General features: G+C 41.8%; 1 protein-coding gene across 3 annotated transcripts in view; it reads left to right on the top strand.

Moving 5' to 3' along the window:
- The window catches only part of CNTN6 (contactin 6), a 131,838-nt gene extending 114,117 nt beyond the window's left edge, over nucleotides 1-17,721 (top strand). For all 3 annotated transcript variants that reach the window (XM_027743885.2, XM_027743884.2, XM_039380821.1), the window contains exons 13-23: nucleotides 2,545-2,720; nucleotides 3,065-3,182; nucleotides 3,991-4,149; nucleotides 4,243-4,392; nucleotides 8,040-8,110; nucleotides 10,218-10,452; nucleotides 10,957-11,072; nucleotides 11,581-11,767; nucleotides 14,951-15,063; nucleotides 15,674-15,842; nucleotides 16,481-17,721. In XM_027743885.2, coding sequence (XP_027599686.1) covers nucleotides 2,545-2,720; nucleotides 3,065-3,182; nucleotides 3,991-4,149; nucleotides 4,243-4,392; nucleotides 8,040-8,110; nucleotides 10,218-10,452; nucleotides 10,957-11,072; nucleotides 11,581-11,767; nucleotides 14,951-15,063; nucleotides 15,674-15,842; nucleotides 16,481-16,581 — 1,595 coding nt within the window. In that variant the 3' untranslated portion in view covers nucleotides 16,582-17,721. The remainder of the gene's footprint in view (nucleotides 1-2,544; nucleotides 2,721-3,064; nucleotides 3,183-3,990; nucleotides 4,150-4,242; nucleotides 4,393-8,039; nucleotides 8,111-10,217; nucleotides 10,453-10,956; nucleotides 11,073-11,580; nucleotides 11,768-14,950; nucleotides 15,064-15,673; nucleotides 15,843-16,480) is intronic.
- The last annotated feature ends 1,264 nt before the right edge of the window (nucleotides 17,722-18,985 follow it).

Raw genomic sequence — 18,985 nt, 5'->3', positions numbered from 1 at the left:
AGGGTTTAGGCAGCTCTTTGTTAAGGTTCTGTACCATTTCACATGTCACATACATTGGAGCGATATGGGAAAATCACATTAAAACATGAAAAAAGAAATATTTAGTTTGGCATTTATGAAGTTTATTAAAACACTGAGTAACAACATGGTATAAAAATGATCTTGTTTGCAGGGAACATTTGTTTTTGTTTCCCCTCTGGAGAAGTTTTGGCTGTTCAATTATAGGCCTCATTGCTTCAGCATTATTTTCAACTGAAATGTCAGAACTTGGAAAAGCATATCTAATGTGCAAATTAAGTTTATTGCTGCTCATTGAGTTGTTTGTTCTTTGTGGAAGAAGTCTTTATTACACCTCCAGCACTCACAACATCTTCTCTCTTTTCTCCTCTGGAATGGGATTTGCCATATAATGCATATCTGCTGTTGCTAAGCAAGATAGATAACACAGAACCAAGAGCTTTTAAGAAGCTTTTAAAAGTATTTGAGGTGGAAGTCTTGGAGACAAATCCATAAAAGAAGCAGAAAATATCCCAGAAGTGAACACTGCATCAGTGGGATCACTGAGTGTGAGGAGGATGAACAAGAGCTACAAGATGATAATACCATCAATAAAATTAATGTGTCCCCTCTAAGTGTCATTTATGCAGTTCTTTTTCAGCTGTGGGAATAAGAAGTACAAGAGGACAAGCAAGAAGAGAAAACTTTGTGGAGGTTTCTCTGGAGTTCCCAGATACTTTTCAAAATTATGTATTCAAAGTTCCCTGCACTCCTCAGTGGAATTACTTCATCGGAGATTTACGGAGCTGAGTTTTTTGCCAGCATGTGCTGAAATCAGTGGAGTTGTGCCAACAGAGAGAGAACCTGGCCCTGGAATCATCTGGAATTTATGGCATGTGACACACCATTCCCAGGGAGAGGAAGAGATCTCTCCAAATTAATGATGGAGTATCTTTAAGGCAATTCTCTGAGGCCACAGCATCTCTGCAGACCTTGTCCTCAGCTCCTGGTGGAGAGGCCACAGTGAGGACAAGGCTGTGAAGAGCAATCAGAGTGTGCAGAGAAATCTGGGTGTTCCAAGTCTGAGCTTCACAAGGGGAACCTCAGACACTCTCTGGATGACACCAAAAACCCCAAACTAATTTGTCCCTAATAATACAAATCAGACAAATTCGTTCTTTGTTTCCCTTGGAAAAGGTTTCTTGATGAGTGCATCAAGTATATCTCTACTATATCACTGAATGTCACCAAACTAGTAAGATCCTGTTCTGTTTTTAAAATTAGAAGAAAATGCAACATTCTCCCTTGTTTCTACTCACCCCCTGCCATCCAGTCCCTCACCCAGTGACCAGAGCATCCCGGATCCTGGGAAGAAACCCTGCAAGTTTCCACCTCCACTCACACACTAATCTGTGACCTCAAAGCTGGGGACAGTGTGATTGAAAAGAGGTTTGAAGGTCAGAAGATCCCCTTTCTGCCCCAACCCTTTGGAACCACAGCCTTGGGAAAACCAAACTCCTGAGGCCCTGGCACAGGTTGCCCAGAGGAGCTGTGGCTGCCCCACCCCTGGAATGTCCAAGGCTGGGTTGGAGCAACCTGGGCTAGTGGAAGGTGTCCCTGAGGTGGAACTGGATGAGCTTTAAGGTCCTTTCTAACCCAACCCAGCCTGGGATTTGAGGATTTCTGACACAGAGTTAAGCTGTGATGACACTGAACTAATACGGCTCGTGCACATTTTCTTCTCCCCCTCTCACATTATTTTCAGAACAAATTAATATTGTTGAAAGGATTCTGCTCTCATTTCATACAGGTGTCTAAATTCTCCCTATTTTATAACACTTTCACACACAAAAGCTTTATCCAAGGGAATTGCTTACAACAAAGTGGTTGTTATCTCTAATCTGCCTGCCAGTCATATCAACACAAGTGAAGCCATACAAACCCATTTCTTTCCCCTTCAGCGAGTTAATACTTCCCTTAATAAGAGCTGCGAGCTTGTTTCTCAGTGTAATGGGTTAAAAATGATCCAAAAAATAGTTTTCCTGCCTGGGAAAGTATCTTTGAAGCTGTAACCTAAGCAGTGCTGTGTTGTAAAGCACCACTAACATTAATATAGATTAAGGATGGCCATGTATAAAGGAGGTGAAAATGAACAGAAATTTTGCTTTTGCTGCAGTTTCTGCTCAGGAGAGATTTTCAAGTTTGAAGATGTTTTTAAGAGTCTTAATGAAGTCTTTACTTTTTGAGCTGAAATCATAACTATCGATTATGGGTTTTGCAAAGTAAAATATGACTAATTTAGAATGTTACCCTCGACATCTGCTCACTCTTAGAGGCACACAGGGCTCCTTGGGTTGGTACTGCCAAAGCAATGGGCTACCCACAGGCAGGAGTGTTCTGACATCATCATTGTATTAGAGATAATTTCCTTTATTATGGAACGTTTGGGCCAATTGGAAATCATTTCAGCAATGGGACAAAACTCCTTCAAGATCTATTATTTTTATAAGCATTTTAATCAAAATGATCTGGTTTTTGTCTCTGCAGAAAGGACTGTAATCACTATTCCACCCTCTGACACGGATGCAACAGTTGGAGAAAGCATAGTCCTGCCCTGCCAGGTGTCCCACGACCCCTCCCTTGCCGTGGTGTTCACGTGGTCATTCAATGGCCAGAGAATTGAGCTGAGTAGAGGAATAAATCACTTTGAAAGGATTGGAAGGGTAAGTTTCCCAAACTCCTCGATGAAACCCTTTGCCACAGTCTTCAGACCACACAAATGTTCACCATAATTCTCCCATCCCTGTTTACATGCCTGGCAAATCACTGTTTCTTTACAGGGGCTGCAACCATTTATTTCTCTTCCCTAAATTTCAGAAAAGCACTTGAGTTATTTGTGGAGCCATAATAAAAATGTCCACATGAAAGAAACTGATGAGAGCTATGAATATTTTAATTTAAAAGCTGGATTTTTTATTAATATTGAGCAATTTATAAAAATGCCCAGAACGAAAAGCACGTTGTGAGGGATTAGTTTACTTTTTTTTTTTTTTTTTGGTATCTCCAGGAATCTGCTGGGGATTTGATGATAAGAAATATTCAGCTCCATCATTCTGGGAAATATGTGTGCATGGTGCAAACAACTCTAGACAGTCAATCTGCAACAGCAGATATCATTGTGAGAGGTATGTCTGTTAAATGGGGACACATATATCTTCTGGAAGAATCCCAAATTCCTACCATCAGCTCTTGTTTGAATGATCCCAATATCAATTCAACGTTTCAATAGTTAAATGCTTTATATCTTGTACTCTTGGCACCAAAATTGATTTAGATTTTGGCCAACACGGTCCTGGTATTCACCCAACCCTGGTCTGCCATGGGCTCCTTGGAAGGTAACGTTTTCTGGCCACACAGGTCCATGTGGTCCCCTAATTTCACTTCCTCCAGGCATCTCTGGGTCCCCGTGCAGGTTGGGAAAATCAAGAGGCCTCATTCCTTTCCTCTGTTTGGAGATAATATGAAAAATATTTTCTATGGGCAACTAACTCAGCTTTTAGTACCAGCAGGGAGGGAAATGCTGGGAGGGGGTAGACCTTCTAAACCCTCAGAGAAATCAGAAATCTGTGTAGTGCCCCATCCTTCATTCTTCCTAAACCTCAGTTTGAATTCAATAGGAATTCTGAGGATGCTGGATGGTTCAACAACAGACACAGAGTAACTTTCTTTGTCATACAAAAAACCCCCACTTTCCTTTGTTTGTAGTTTTCATGTTAGCAACCTAAAGACATTCATTCTCCTGACTCATACACCCTCATTCCCTACAAAATGTAATACAGGCAAGGAGCCATCACTTAGAGATTGTGCTGCTTCTATGCCACTGCAGCCTCATGAATAATTTCACTGGCTTGGGAAAGTAAGACCTGCCCAACCCATTCCAGCAACGAATCTTCTCTTCCCAATACCTTCCTCTTAAAATGCTGATCATATCAGGCCCCCCAGGTCCACCAGAAGATGTTAAAGTTGAACATGTTTCTAGCACTACTGCTGTGTTATCCTGGAAGCCTGGAGTAGAGAATAACAGTCCAGTCCAGATCTACAGTGTCCAGACCAGGACTCCGTTCTCGGTGGGATGGCAGGCGGTTTCCACAGGTGAGAAATGGGGGAGTTGCCCGGAATTTTTTTTCCTATACCATCAATTTGTACCTCAAAAATCCCCTGTTGTTGTCACGTTTGTTTTTTTAGCTCCTGAAGTCATTAATGGCAGGACTCACAAGGCCACGGTGGTTGATTTGAGCCCTTGGGTTGAGTACGAGTTCCGTGTGGTCGCCAGCAACAGCGTTGGGATTGGGGAACCAAGCAGACCATCAGCTCTCCTGAAAACCAAAGCTGCAGGTAAGTCCCTGCTTTCTGGCAGTTTTTTCCACCCAGACATGTTGTCAGGTCCCAGGTGTGGGAATTTCTCTGCTGCAGAGCTACTCATTCCTACAGGATTATTTCCCACGGGCAGGGAACTTCCTCTAGAGAACATTACTGGACAGGGCTCTGAGCACACTGGGCTAGTGGAAGGTGTCCCTGCCCATGGCAGGGGTGGAACTAGAGGTCTTTAAGGTCCCTTCCAACCCAAACCATTCTGTGCTAAAGGCTGGAGCTGGCCCATGCTTCCTCCCTTTGCCATGTCTCAAAAAATATCTAATCCCTAACCCGAACACAACCTTTCGCTCAGGCAATTGAGGAACAACATTTGTGTTCTTCCAATTAAAACCAAGCTTATCCCTTGCTCAGGGACCTGCATATGAAATGATAACATCAGCTGTCTGACATATCCCAGCACAAGAAATCAAACACCTCTGTTTGATATCTGAGCATCAGGAGGAGCAGGATATTGGCTTTAACTGGAGGAAATGACTTACAGCATCCAAATCCCACTGGCTCCAGGGTGAGATCCTTACTATCTGTCTAACCTCTACCCATTTATCTTCTGGAACTTGGCAACTCATGGGAAGCACACTCATTCTTGAGTGACTGACAGGGTCAGTCCTTTGACCCGCTCAGTTTGGTACAATTTATCTGAAGCCCAAACCTTTGGCCTGTTTAATGTTTCTCCAGCCCCCTGCTTATCAACCCTCTCCCACCTCTAAAATCAGTGTTTATAGGGTTGAAAGCAGTAAAATGGAAGCAGCTTTTACAATCCACTTTTTCTTCTCTGTTTCTCTCATTTGCCAAGCTCTGAAGTTTGCATTTCAGGACAGGACTCAAAATGGAGTATGGTACCTTATACAGAAGAAAACACATTTTCCTTAGAAAAGGGGATCTATTTGTTTCTCAAAGTAGAGTCATAGAATGGTTTGGGTTGGAAGAGACCTTACAAACCATCTTGTTCCAACCCCTTGCCATGGGCAGGGCCACCTTCCAGAGGGGTCAGATTTCTTAAATTTCCCAACAGATTATCACAGACATATATTCTCCATCACATGAAGCCCAAATTAGTCTTTCTTGCTGTTACCAGGGGCTTTGTAAAATGTGATATTCAAAACCAGCTATAAAGTCAGTAAAAGCTTTCAACTTTTAAAGGTTTTTTTAATGTATTTCTTTTTTATTAGAGGGATTCACAGGGTTAGGGCTACAAAGAGAAAGAAACAACAAAATTAGTATTATTTATCATGGCAATAACACAAGGAACATTATTTCCTTACAGTGTAACACTGTCTGAAGTTTAACAAAAGGAAGAGCAAGCCTCTCTTCAGGTTTTAGTTGCTTAACCCCTTCACTGCTGTAAATAACTCTGTCTCAAACCATTGTTGTGCAATTATCTTATTTTTTTACTCAGAACAGGAGACTGAAAGCAGTAGGACAGTGGGGACAGCAAACAGCTGGCCAGGAAAGGGTGAATTTGAGCTTCACTGTTGCAATAACAATTTTGCCAGCTGAAATCGGAGCATTAGTAGATTTGTGGATGCAAATGAGCCACTGTTCATTTCATTAAAATGGAGCTGTGAATTAATTGAGCCTCTGTCAGTGCATTCAGCTGTGAATTTTCATCTGTTTCTCAACTCTGACCCAGTTGAGGCTCCACTGAGCAGTGGTACAAAATTTCCCCCATGCAAATGTAGTAAGTACTGAACACATTTAACACATGAGCTAATTGAGCATCAGTTGGATCATGAAACAGGGAAACACAAGGCTTGAAAGTCTGTTTTGCCTTTTTAATGCAGCTCTTGTCAGTCTGAGATTATTTGCCTCTGACGTGCACAAAGACATTGACTGTGAGTGACAAAACCCTCCAAGAGAGCCCAGACTGTTTGCACTTGCACTCGCTTTTATGGCTGCACAGCAAAACTATCCTGAAATTCCTGCATTTCTAGAGAGGGTGAAATCAGATAAAGTTTTACATGTGGAATCTGGAATATGTGGAAACTGGAATCTAGAATGATAGCGGGTTGATATCACTTTCTGTGAGCTTCGGGTGCTGTTGGTTTTGTTGTCACCCCTGGAGCTCGGCTAACACCGGGTGGATGGAAGGGAAAGACAAGCAGATATGGCCAAACTTGCCAAAATCTCTGAAAAAGCTTCAGAGGCACAAATATCCCACCTATTTCTGCCCCATCTTCAGCCCTGACTCGACACATCAGGTTTTTAGACGGTGAGAGCTGAATAAAGGGATTGACAGAACAATCATGGAATTTCTAAAGGCAGCACCAAGGCTTTGGAGATGGCACCAGTCCAAATGTCTCATGGAGGGTTCCTGTCTCTGCCAGCTCCAGGGTTGTCTTCTTTTTTCGTACTTCTCTAGCAGGTGACAATAAACATGATATCATAGAATCACAAAATCATATCATGGTTTGGGTTGGAAGGGACCATAAAGATCATCCAGTTCCAACCCCCTGCCATGGGCAGGGACACCTCTCACCAGCCCAGGTTGCTCAGAGCTCCATCCACCCTGGGCTTGAACTCTCCCAGGGAAGAGCAAGAGGCAGGAAATGCTGAGAGTCTGTTTGTCCCTCCACCAAGAGCCTTTGGAGTGATGAGAAGCCCCTTCAGCCTCCAACACCAACGCAGAGCCTGATCTCAAGCCTGTACCTCTGGTGCCAAACACCTGGAGCAGTGCTGGGGAGATCAAGCTCTAAACAACCAACTTTGTGTCACTTACAGTCTCGGGAGAAGGAAAAAGCAAAGTGTGAGCTTTGAATTTCCTAAGAAAAGCATCCAGCCAATTAAAAAAAATTAATATATTGCTCCAACAACGTGTTTACCGAACAAATGCATAATTAGTAAATCAGTAGTGTTGCAGCTACAGTCTGAATGGAACATCATTTTGCCAATTAGTTGATGAGGCATAATAATGTCAGATACTTGATGCTCCAAGGTTCTTTAATTAATTTTTTGAACCAGGGTACTCATGTATCAAATACATCTGTGGCTTCAGCCTTAGAAACTTGAAAATGTGTAAACATAATTTCAGTTCATTTAAAACAGGCTGTTATGCAGTGGAATCCCTGTTCTACCTGTTGGAAGATGGAATAGCTGCATGTGAGCTGGGAAAGGCTCTGATCATCCAGCTGGAAAGACCTCCAGAATCATCCAGTCCAACCTTTGACTGGTCACCACCTTGTCCAGAGCACAGCACTGAGGTGTGGCCACACAATTCCTGATCCAGGCCAGGTGCCATTGGCCTTCTTGCCCACCTGGGCTCATGTTCAGCTGCTGGTGACCAGCACCCCCACCAGATCCTTTCCCAGCTTTCCACCCTCTCTTCCCTAAACCTGGAGTGCTCCATGGGGCTGTTGGGATGCAAGTGCTGTACCTTGTGGAATCTCAGACCACTGGTCTCATCCCACGGATCCAGCCTGTCCAGATCCCTCTGCAGAGCCTTCCTGCCCTCCAGCAGAGCAACACTCCCACCCAGCTTAGTGCCACCTGTGAATCACTGAGGGTGCACTCGACCCCTTTGTCCAGATTATCCATAAAGATATTAAACATGGCTGGTCCAGTCCTGAGCCTTGGGGAACCAGTCACAAGTACCAACATCTTTTCTCCTCCAGTTCCTGTGGTGGCACCAACAAACATCAGTGGAGGAGGAGGGAGCCGCTCCGAGCTGGTCATCACATGGGAGGTAATTAGCTCAATTAACCCAAGCTGGCTAATGGGGGAGAATCCGTGGGTGAAATCACAGCCCTGCTGAAATCCAAAGGCTTTTTTGGTCACTGGCTGTGGCTGAGCTTGGATTTCCCCCTGCATGCGGAGAGAAAGCAGCCTGTAAGATATACAGCAAGTTTGCTGCTTTAGAGCCAACAATTTATAAAAATAAACAGTTTAAGGGGCATGTTGTAAAGATGTTTAGAAGTCTGTATAACCCTCTTATCTCCATTGTACAGGAGGTGCTTAACACACTAATCTGCTTGGCCATTTTCTGCATTTACATTTTTCCTACTTTTGTTTACATGTTTCCCATTCTGGAACACTGTGCTGACAAGACATATCCTATTATGTGTTAAAGGAGATGAGCCCTTTAATTCTCCAGCACTCCAGTGAGAGGAAAGAATACACATTTTTAGAACCTTTAATACCATACAAGTTGCAAAGGGTGAACACAGGTCATTTCAGAGAGTGCAAAGTGAGTGGTATGGGAAGGAACCCTCCTTGTCCAGCCACCCAGCAGCTCCCACAGGAGTGGGGATGAAGGCAGGCAGCCTCTGTGAGCTGATGGGGCAGGTGCTTGGTCAAACAGAAAAAGATCAGATCAAAAGAAAAAATAATCCCCACTAGATAAATGTCACTGCCAATGTTTTCCCCTCCCCACATGCTGCAAACAGTGAAACTTCACTTTTCCTGGATTAAGTTCTCCTCCATCTGCATCTTTCACTCTTTTTTTTTTCCATTTTCTCCTCTACTGATTTACTCTTTGGGAGCAAAAGAACATGAAAATCAAAAACAGCCTGAGAGATCTCAATCAAATTATCCTGTTGGACTCCACAGTGTGTCACGAAAAATAGTCAGAAGAAATACTAATTATGCCCAGCTAACAACGCTGAACACGACTCTCAGCTTTCTGTGATGCACTCACTAAGCATCTTGATTAAATCCGAGGTCACAGAAGCCTCAGAAACAAATTAAATGCTCTAGAAAGTAGCTTGAACTCTTATAAATCCCCAGGGCACCATCCTCCCTCACACTTAACTCTCTCAGGGCTGGAAAAGAGATGGAAAAGAGCATATCGGGGAAATTAATGTTTGTAAAACACTTAAGGAAAGACACGTGTGTTACGTGTGAGTTGTTATTAGAATTAGAAGGAAATTATGGAGAAAAGAATAAAATAATTGCTCTGAAAACTTCTGAGGTTCTTACCTCATTCCTGCTCCCAGGAGTTTCTCTGAAGGAGAAGGGGTTGGAGACAAAAACCAGGCTCTGCCCCTCTGTCTTCCTCTCTTTTTTGCACCATTTCCCATGCCTGCTTTTCCATGCCCCTCACTCTGATGCAAGCACCTGAAGTAAATGAAGTTTTACTGAGAAACTCTGCTGGCTTTGTTTCATAAATGTTTCCTTACTTTGAGAAGCCAATGTGGAAGTATTTTTGTCTCATGGAAACAATGAAGCTCATGCTGGACACGGTGTTGATGTAATTGCCTGTTCAGCATGAGATATTCCTACATATCTTGACATGAGGTTTGATTAATAGAAACATTAATTTTGCCATGTTGACTTGCAGTAACATTTCTGTTCTAAAAACTTAAGTAAGAATGTGGCCCTGCACTTGAGACTTTCTCTTTGCTAAAAAAAATGACATAAGTACTGTACTCATATGCAGCAATTATACAGCTGACACATATTTCTGTGTGTACATTTGCTCCTTTCCCAATTCTTTTTTGCCTCTAAAATCATTTATTTAAAATTAGCATTCCTATACTCCTTTGGGGGGGGAAAAAAACCCAGCTTCAACTTGTACTGAGTAAAATGCTTTTAATTTTGCAAACTTCATGCCTGAAAGAGAATCACTTTAAAGGAGCTGATCAGATCTTTTGTTTCTGAATTGATTGCCTCGATAGATTTATAATTTTGATTTTTGTTTCAATATTACATTGACTGATGGAGCAAACATTATTATCTTCTCTGAGGCACAGTCAACTAAATCAATACTGGGAAAATATAGTCAGAGAATGAAGATTCAATTAAACCAGTGTATAATTGCAAACATTTATTGACTGCCCACCTTGTCACCGCAGCCGGTTTCGGAGGAACTCCAGAACGGGGAAGGTTTTGGCTACATCGTCATGTTCCGGCCTCTGGGCTCTGCCACCTGGACAAAAGCAGCCGTGGCCTCGGTGGAATCCAGCAAATATGTTTATAGGAACGAGAGCATCACACCTCTGTTTCCTTTCGAAGTGAAAGTTGGTGTCTACAACGACGAGGGAGAAGGGACCCTGAGCTCCGTATCCATCATCTACTCAGGAGAAGATGGTAATGTGTTACTCCAACTAGTAATGGTTGTGTAGCACCAGTGGGTCCCAGAAGTGATCAGGGATTTAAGGAGCCTGTTTAAGCCTGCTTATTGAATATTGACAAGAGACATGAAACAGAAGATGGTAAATGGAAGTAAAAAAAGCCATGGGCAGATTTTCAGGATCATTGGCAGCAGAGGGCATGTCTCAATGATTTGTCCCCAGGGTGCTCCTGCTGAATGTGCTGCAAAAATCAGACCTTCAAAGGTGTAGCTCTCAGAGGGTCTAGTTTTTTGGACCACTCAGAGCAGCTGATTTTCATCTCCTCTGAAAATCTGTCCCAGCAGGGGGGTAAAGACCAACTTTAAACCCAGGTTTTGTCGATGTTCCACGATAAGTAGAGATTGCACCAGGCTTCCCGAGCCTCTGCCTGCTGCTCCCCAACACCTCTTCCTGTTGTATTGACTCTCCCTCCCTTTAACACCACCCATGTCCCACCAACTGTGTTCTCCCCGTGTCCCAGAGCCTCAGATTGCTCCCGTGGCGGTGTCGGCGCTGAGCGTGTCGGCGGCGGAGGTAGAGGTGTCCTGGCAGCCCCTGGCGTGGAACCGGCACACGGGCAGGGTGTTGGGCTACGAGGTGAGTCTGGGCTGGGGCTGACCCCTCATACGTGGCCCTGTCCTGGCCACCTTGGCATTCTGGTCCTTCATCCCTTGCTTCCAAGCCAATGGACAGTGGAGCTCTTCCCCTGATTCTCAGTAGCAATATCTCACCTGAGATAATCAGGAGAATTTCCAGCCCGGGGCTGCAGCTCTGGCCCAGAACTTCTGTCATATAAATGAAAACTTCAAGATTAATTGAAGTTTAGTATCCCATTGTGAGGGATACTATAGAAGTTTAGTATTTTGAGGGATACTGTGCAAGGACTTCCTCTTGATTCCCAAATCAGAGCTCCTCTCCCAAATCCATAATGTTGTCTGAGGACCAAGGGGTGCTCAGGTATCCACCAGGTTCCATATCCTGCTAGTTTTGAGTACAAAAGGTCCTATATTCCTTGAAATCTTCCTTGTCAGCACGTCTGCTTCCCAGCCACACCTCTAGTTGCTGGGAAACAATGACTTGCCTGCTCTTTGTCCTCACTTTCCAGGTTTTATATTGGACAGACGACCCCAAGGAAAGCACAGCCGGGAAAGTCAGAGTCAGCGGGAATGTAACAGCCAAAAACATCACGGGATTGAGAGCTAACACATTGTACTTTACAACAGTCAGAGCTTACAACACTGCAGGGACAGGGCCCTCCAGCCCCCCCGTGAATGTCACCACCAAAAAATCACGTGAGTACTTTAATTGGTACAATGAGTGTCCCAAACTCCTGGGTGTGGCGGTGACATTTCAGCTCATCCCTGTCAAATGTTTCAATATCGAAGAAAACCGGATCCCCAACTTCATCATAAAATCAAACAACAAAATCCGTGGCTAAGAAATGAGCTTCCTCTTGTCCTTCCATCAGGAAGGATTTCTGTTTCCATTGGGATAGAGGAGACTCGCTTTCAGGGGATTTCAAAGTCATGCAGAGTCAATAAAGGAAAGATGTTCCACGGGTCAAACAATAAATTTGGGTGTGAGAATATGCTGCTTTGGTTTTTTTAAAGAAAACTGTTGAATGCTCCAAATCCAGAGTTTTTTTGAGACCTCTAAACTGCATTACAGAGGGCAGCATAAGGGATAAATTCATATAAATGCTATTTAATCATTATTTTTTTAAGATTTTCTGCAATTGTAGAAACAAACCTCGTGCTGTGTTTTTTTCCTTGGACTATATTTTCCCAGCAAACAATTGATCAGCCCTTTTGCATGAAAGGGAAATATTTCTCCCAGCTTTCACCAGTTTTCCTTTTGTCTATGTGCTGTTCCAGGCTATTACTCCAAGTGCAGGACAAGAAACAACTTGTAAAATTAATTAATTGACTTTTAATTACCACAGAAACATCTTTAATGTAAATAAAATAAATCCAAATAAAGCCAGAGAAGATATTTCTTAAGGACTCAAAGAGAACTTATCCTTGGAAGTGTCCAAGGCCAGGTTGGACAGGGCTTGGAGCAGCCTTGGATAGTGGGAGGTGTCCCTGCCCATGGCAGGGGGTGGAATGAGATGGTCTTTAAGGTCCCTTCCAATCCCAAAAATTCTGTCATTTTGTGAATCTTCTCACAGTCCATTTCTCAGTGAAAATGAACTCGTCTCTGGAATTTTTTCTCTCTATTCCTCTGTGCATAAGAAAGACAAGTTAAAGACAAGGCAGTGGAATGACAAGACATAGAAGGAATAAATTTGCTTTTGTTTTACATCGACTTTATCTGCTGTCAAATTCGGGCTCGTGCTAATGGTTCATTTAAAAATTAAAGTCAAAATAACCTTTTTAATATTTAAATATATAGATTAAATTTTTAAGCTCTGTCTCTGCGAGATGCAAGCACTTTCAATATGAGATAATATGTCAGGAGAATGCAAACAATGTGCATCTGCAGCAGGAGATGGAGCTCCAAAGTAATAGCTCTGTCTTCCTGCTCAGCCTCCAGGATCCCAACATTCTCTGCAGCCCATTATTGCAGAGACTAAGCAAAGCTGAAATGATCCTTCTTGCCAGATAGGTGCAATTCTGATTGAAACATACTTATCTAAGATCAATTTGAGGTCTAAGTTGACATCCTGGTTTAAGTTAAAACTACTTAGGCAAGTGGAATTGATGTCCTTTCATGGACACACAACTCCATTAGGAGCTGTTCCCTTCTGCTTCTTTACTTGTGGAGTTCAAAAATTCCTTTGCTTTTCCTTTTGCTTTACAAATATATGCATATATTCCTGTAATACATCTATATTTTACGGATATTAGAGATATTTTGCCTGCATAAAGCTCAGCTCAGTGCAGCAAGAAAGCCAAGTGTAACCTAAACCATGAGAGGAACTTCATTAACTTAATAAACTTAAGCAGATACTTGACACTCCTATTATTCCTTGATGATGTTGATTACAAGAAATTAATTGAGGAAATGATCTGCTAATCTTAGACCTGTTTGCCGTGGTTCTGTTTGAGGATATTACTATGGATTTGGGGAAGTGCTGTGTTACCATTTATTCTGTTTCCTGGCTTAAAAAAAACCCAGGTAATTTTGTTTTGAAAATCCTCCTGCGGTGGTTTTTCAGCCCAAAGACCACAAATTAAGATATCTTTAAATTTCTATGCTAAAGAGCTTTGACCAAGTCAATATTCCCCCATTTTGGAGTGATTTCAAGACTTTTCAGAGCACAATGAAGCATCTGACATTCTTTACCTCTTGTGATTATTTTACTCTCCAATTCCTTATACAAAACATTCGCTGAAAGCAACTAAGAGGTTTGAAGCAACATTTAAACAAATTTGTTATTTTATCTATGTGAATGGATATAAATGCCTTCAAAATTAAAAGGAATCTTTGTCCCACACTGGCAGTGTGGCTGATGGAAGGACATCCATGGATACTCACCTGGGAGCTTCACCAACACCTCCTTTCCCTTCCAGTGGGATGGATTAAACTTCTCCACCATCACGAGGCAGAGAGTTATGAACCAGCAGGCTCCACCAGTTTATTTTATGTCCATGGGAAATTAAAGAAATTGTGGAATGTTCCCAAAAAACCAGTGTTTTCTAAGTTGCATCCATAAATCATGAACTATAGGAACCACAGGGAGAAGAGAACGATTCCAGAGGTTGAGCATTTTGGAGTCAGGGCTGGGATGCTCAGAATGTGTTTCTCCAAATCTCTCCCCCTATTTTTAATTCTGTTCAACTCCTTATTTCCTGTAACCCCATCCCCCCCCAGTGCCACCCTCCTCCCTGGCAGGTCCAGGAGGGCACAGCACAGAGCAGGAGATGATGATGTTCCAAACCTGAGCTGCAGCTCAAAGGCACAGTTTCCACCTCCCATGTTCACCCGGGATTTCAGGCACTTGTAGGCAAATTTTCAAAGCCCTGGCACTTAGGCACAGAAAGCCTTTGAAAAGCTCCTCTCAGCCCATTGTGCTGAGAATTTATAAAATCCTACAATGTTTCCTGCTGGATCAGGTGGAGGCTTTAATGTGCAGCTCTTTGTAACCTCATGGCTGATGAAAATCTTGTTTGCTCTTAGTTGGAGCTTTTACTGAGACCCACAAAGCAAAACACCCTCTTGTATATTAAAATACAGACAGGAACAACATTTTACTTCAACCAAATCCATCAAATATAACTTGAACTGTCAGACACTCTCAGGCTGTTCCTAATTTTGAAAGTGAACCCTCACAGCAAATGGTTCTGTGCTATGAATAGATCTTTATTCTGAGTAACACAAGAGCAATGATGGACTGGAAAGTGGGTTTTTCACTCTTTTAGGTTTGAATCCCCCATGCATTTGCTTCTCTCATGTCAGCAGCTCACTCAACTACACCATCAAATTAATATTCACTTGTATCTTGTGATTATCAGCATCTTTTTCTTTTAAAGCACCGAGTCAACCCCCGGCAAACATTGCCTGGAAGCTGACAAATTCCAAAATCTGCTTGAACTGGGAACATGTGAAGACAATGGAGAACGAGTCAGAGGTGTTGGGCTACAAAGTAAGTCTTTACCTCATTAATCAGACAAGTTGTTTATAATAGCAGTAAAAACAGGGATTTGCAGTTCTTGAGCTGTCAGATGAGTTCTGGATAAAAAAGTTGTAGCAGAGTGAAGTCTTGTTTAAAGGTGTGTCCAACTTCCATATTTACAGAAGAGCACAAGTGTATTGGATAAGGATTTCCCAATCCTAATTTTAAGAAGGTCCCTCTGAGCAAACACAGGCTCTGCTGAGAGAAATTGGGGATGTCTCATCCCTGGAAATGTCCAAGGCCAGGTTGGACAGGGCTTGGAGCAACCTGGGCTGGTGGAAGGTGTCCCTGCCCATGGCAGGGGGTGGCACTGGATTATCTTTAAGGTTCCAACCATCCTGTGAGATTTTATGAAATTTGGGATAAATGCCTGTTGTGATATCCACCAAAAAATCCTGTAGAATATATTTCCATGTTGTAAATCGCTTTTAATGCTCTTCAGGATGCTGAAAGTGCTCTGAAAACTTTGGGACACGACAGAAGAATCTCTCAAGCAAAAAAAAACAAACAAAGCCAAAATCAACATTAAAACTTAAAAATAAATTAAATAACTCTTGTTTTCCACTCCACTTCTCCTTAGATTTTGTACAGACAAAACAGACACAGCAAAGCACATATCCTGGAGACAAACAACACTTCAGCTGAACTTCTGGTCCCGTTTGAAGAAGATTATCTCATAGAAATCAGAACAGTCAGTGATGGTGGGGATGGCAGCAGCAGCGAGGAAATTAGGATTCCAAAAATATCAAGTAAGTGAGACATTTTTTTATTCCTCTCTGAATGCTGTTGCATAAGAAGAAATCTGTGCCTCCAAGTACAACAGATTAACAGCCTTCCCGTGGCCAGAGGAGTCCTCCCTCCTGGTGAGTCTCTGATACTCTGAGATTCAGTGGAGGAGAAACACCCTGTTTTTGGTGTGGTTCTCCATCTCCCCTTGCCCGCAGTGCTCAGGGAAGGAAAAAGAAATGAGATTTCTTGCCAAATGAGAAGTCAAAACTGCAGCTTTCACACAGCTCTGGAGCTCTGCTGGGACAGAGAAGCCCAGCCCTGCTCTATGGTTGGGGTGGGGTGGCCCAAGATCCAGCCTTAGCTCCCAGAAATACCCTATTCTTCATGAAAAATGGAGCATTTTAATATAATATATATATATTTATAATAGTTAGTTTTGCAACAAGCCCCTCCTAAAAGTAAATATTCGTTATTGGAGATAATTCAAACCCTCACTCCATGGAAGTGCTACTACAACTTAATAAATAAATAAATAAATATAATATTTGTGGCCAATGTTTCATTTTGAAAATAGGACAATTATTATGGTTATGTCAGAATGCATAATAAAAAGTAATTTTTGACACAAATTTACCTCTATCTGCTTCTGTTTCTACAGGTTTAAGCTCTGGAGCAACAAAAGCATCCCAAAGGCTAAACCATATATTGGCATCTGGGACCCTGCTGTTGAGTTCTGTTCTTGTAACCCCTTTTCCTTGATGATTAAAGCAAAGCTCAACCATGGACTTTTAACAATAAAACCTGTAGATTTTATCTTAATACTTCACCATGACCAACATTCCTGGTAAAGAACCAAGTGGGGCTGGGGGAGGGAGGTACAAGTGGTCTGTCATTAAGGAAATGTTATCAATGTGACCTGAATTTTTGAAAATAAGCTTTGAAATGACTGGATAAATGTACATTCATTAATTAAATGGAGCGGTGCCAAAGGTAATTTGGGATTACAAGGAGGGTGGTCTCAAATTTTTTACAAGTAGTTCTTACTGAAACCCCATTTAATGGTGTGTCAAACATGAAAGGCTGTGCTAAGCTGCTAGAACTGAGGCAAGAAGAGAGTTGCAGTTTCTTGTGATGTGGATATTATTTATCTCCTGTTCTTCAATGTAACCTGTTAAAAAAACCCAACAATTTTCAATTAAATAAAAGCTATTTGTTTACTTTTTACACTCATCTGCATTAGAGAGGGTGTTGTAAAATGCATTATTTGGACTTTTTTCTATAGAAATGGGAAACTTGAATAAAAAGAATCAAATGTACCAACCCAAAGCCCATTGAATTCCAGAAAAAGTCTTTCTGTGGCATCAGCAAGCCTTGAACCAGACCTGAATGAAACCTCCTTTTATAACACCCTAACCCTCCCAATATTTTTTAAAAGAATCTCTCTGAATGTGGGTGGTGATGTCCAAGCACATGAATGAGTAAAAGAAGAGAGGTTCATCTGTACCTGATAATTATTCAAACAGCATAATAAATATATTTCTTATCCATGAGTGTGGGAGGCCAAATTGACAGGGAGAGAGTCTAAAATGTGAATTCCTAGAGGGAGCTGCCAAAACTTTGGTACCTCTTTAAGGTCCCCTCCAACCCAAACCATTTTAGGATTCTATAATCACTCACAGACCCCATAAGTTGGACTTCCAGGGGAAATGCCATAAAATAAAATGAAAAATGATTAAAAAATTGCAAAACCACAGGAAGCAAATATCACTTCATAGAATCATGGAATCATAGAATTACAGAATGATTTGGGTTGGAAGGGACCTTTAAGATCACTTACATCTGATGATGTTCAATAATCCCCACACTGAACTCAATAAAATATTTTACAGAGGTGACAATGATTTGTTTGAGTTTAAAAGAGCTTTTTATATCACCCCTTCCCATCAGGTCTCCAGCAGGACCTTTGTTCACTCACAGACCTCCTTGTGTCCATTAAGCAAAGAGTACACTTTATTTTCCTTCATTAAACTGAGCCTAAAACCCTTGTATTTCGTAACAGAACTGAAATCCTTCCCTTAAGTTTACACAAAACATCTTTTTATTCGAGTGAAAAGAGATTTTCTGCAGAGCAGTTCCATGCAGCTGAATACAGAAGGTCTGAGAGATGCTTAATTACCGGGAGGCTCTGGAAATAAAATGCCACTTTTAGAAGCCTGTCCTCTGGGATTTCTGCAAAGATCATAATCACAGGAGTTATTAGGGAGAGGTTTAACACAGCTTTTTCAAAAGAATAGAATGATTTAGAAAGAAGTGGATGTGGCATTAAAAATCCTGGTAATACCTTAATGAAGTAAAAACATTTTTTCCTGGCGGTGGAAGCAAACAATGAATCGCTTCTTCAGATCTGTGCTCTGTTCTCTGAGCAGCACTGAGGTCCTTTTCTCACTCTGGAGGAGCCAAATCGGGCCCTTTAACCTCATCATTTTTACATCAGGTTTGTTTTGTTACTCTCATGAGAGCAGCCCTTTGGAAAGGATGGAATAATTGAGGAACACCAAAAACATGAGCGAAGCTCTTCCCTTGCTGAACTCCCTTCAAAAGCGAATATTCTGCCTCAGGAGAGGAATTCCAACCATTCTTTAGGAGAATTTTAAAAAATTTATATTTAAAATTAATATTTATATTTGTATAAATATATTTATATTTATTTATATTTTAATTATCCTTTAAATATTGCTATAATGTCAGCCCATCCTCCCTAAATCCTTGTACCCCTCTAACTTGTGCAGGTTCATTTTCTTCCCTTCAGCTCTCCAGTTCTTTTTTGGTGCCTCACCAGGACAAACTGAGTCTGAGCTGCCCAAAGCAGTGGAATTCCAGCTTTCCATGTTATGTGAAAATGTTATTAAAGCAACTGATGCTGGAAGAGTTCACATGGCTGGCAGCCTTCATTAAAAAGGAAGAAAAAGGGTCAAAAAGTAGTTTTGTCACTCATAGTTGCAGGAAAAACTGCAGAAATAGGAACAGCACAAATCCCCTCAAACCAGAAGACAAAATGAAAACTGTGGAAGAAGTCAAACAAAAAACTCTGCAGAGCTCCTGATTTTTAGCAACCAGGAAGATGAATTAAACACTCCACTCAAAGGTACCCAAATTAGGAAAA

The sequence above is a fragment of the Pipra filicauda genome, unplaced genomic scaffold (genome assembly GCF_003945595.2).
Source record: "Pipra filicauda isolate LSUMZ 115617 unplaced genomic scaffold, ASM394559v2 scaffold204_size1372650_pilon, whole genome shotgun sequence".
Lineage (NCBI taxonomy): Eukaryota > Metazoa > Chordata > Aves > Passeriformes > Pipridae > Pipra > Pipra filicauda.
The sequence above is the reverse complement of the archived record's forward strand: the minus strand, read 5'-3'. Positions and strand labels throughout refer to the sequence as shown.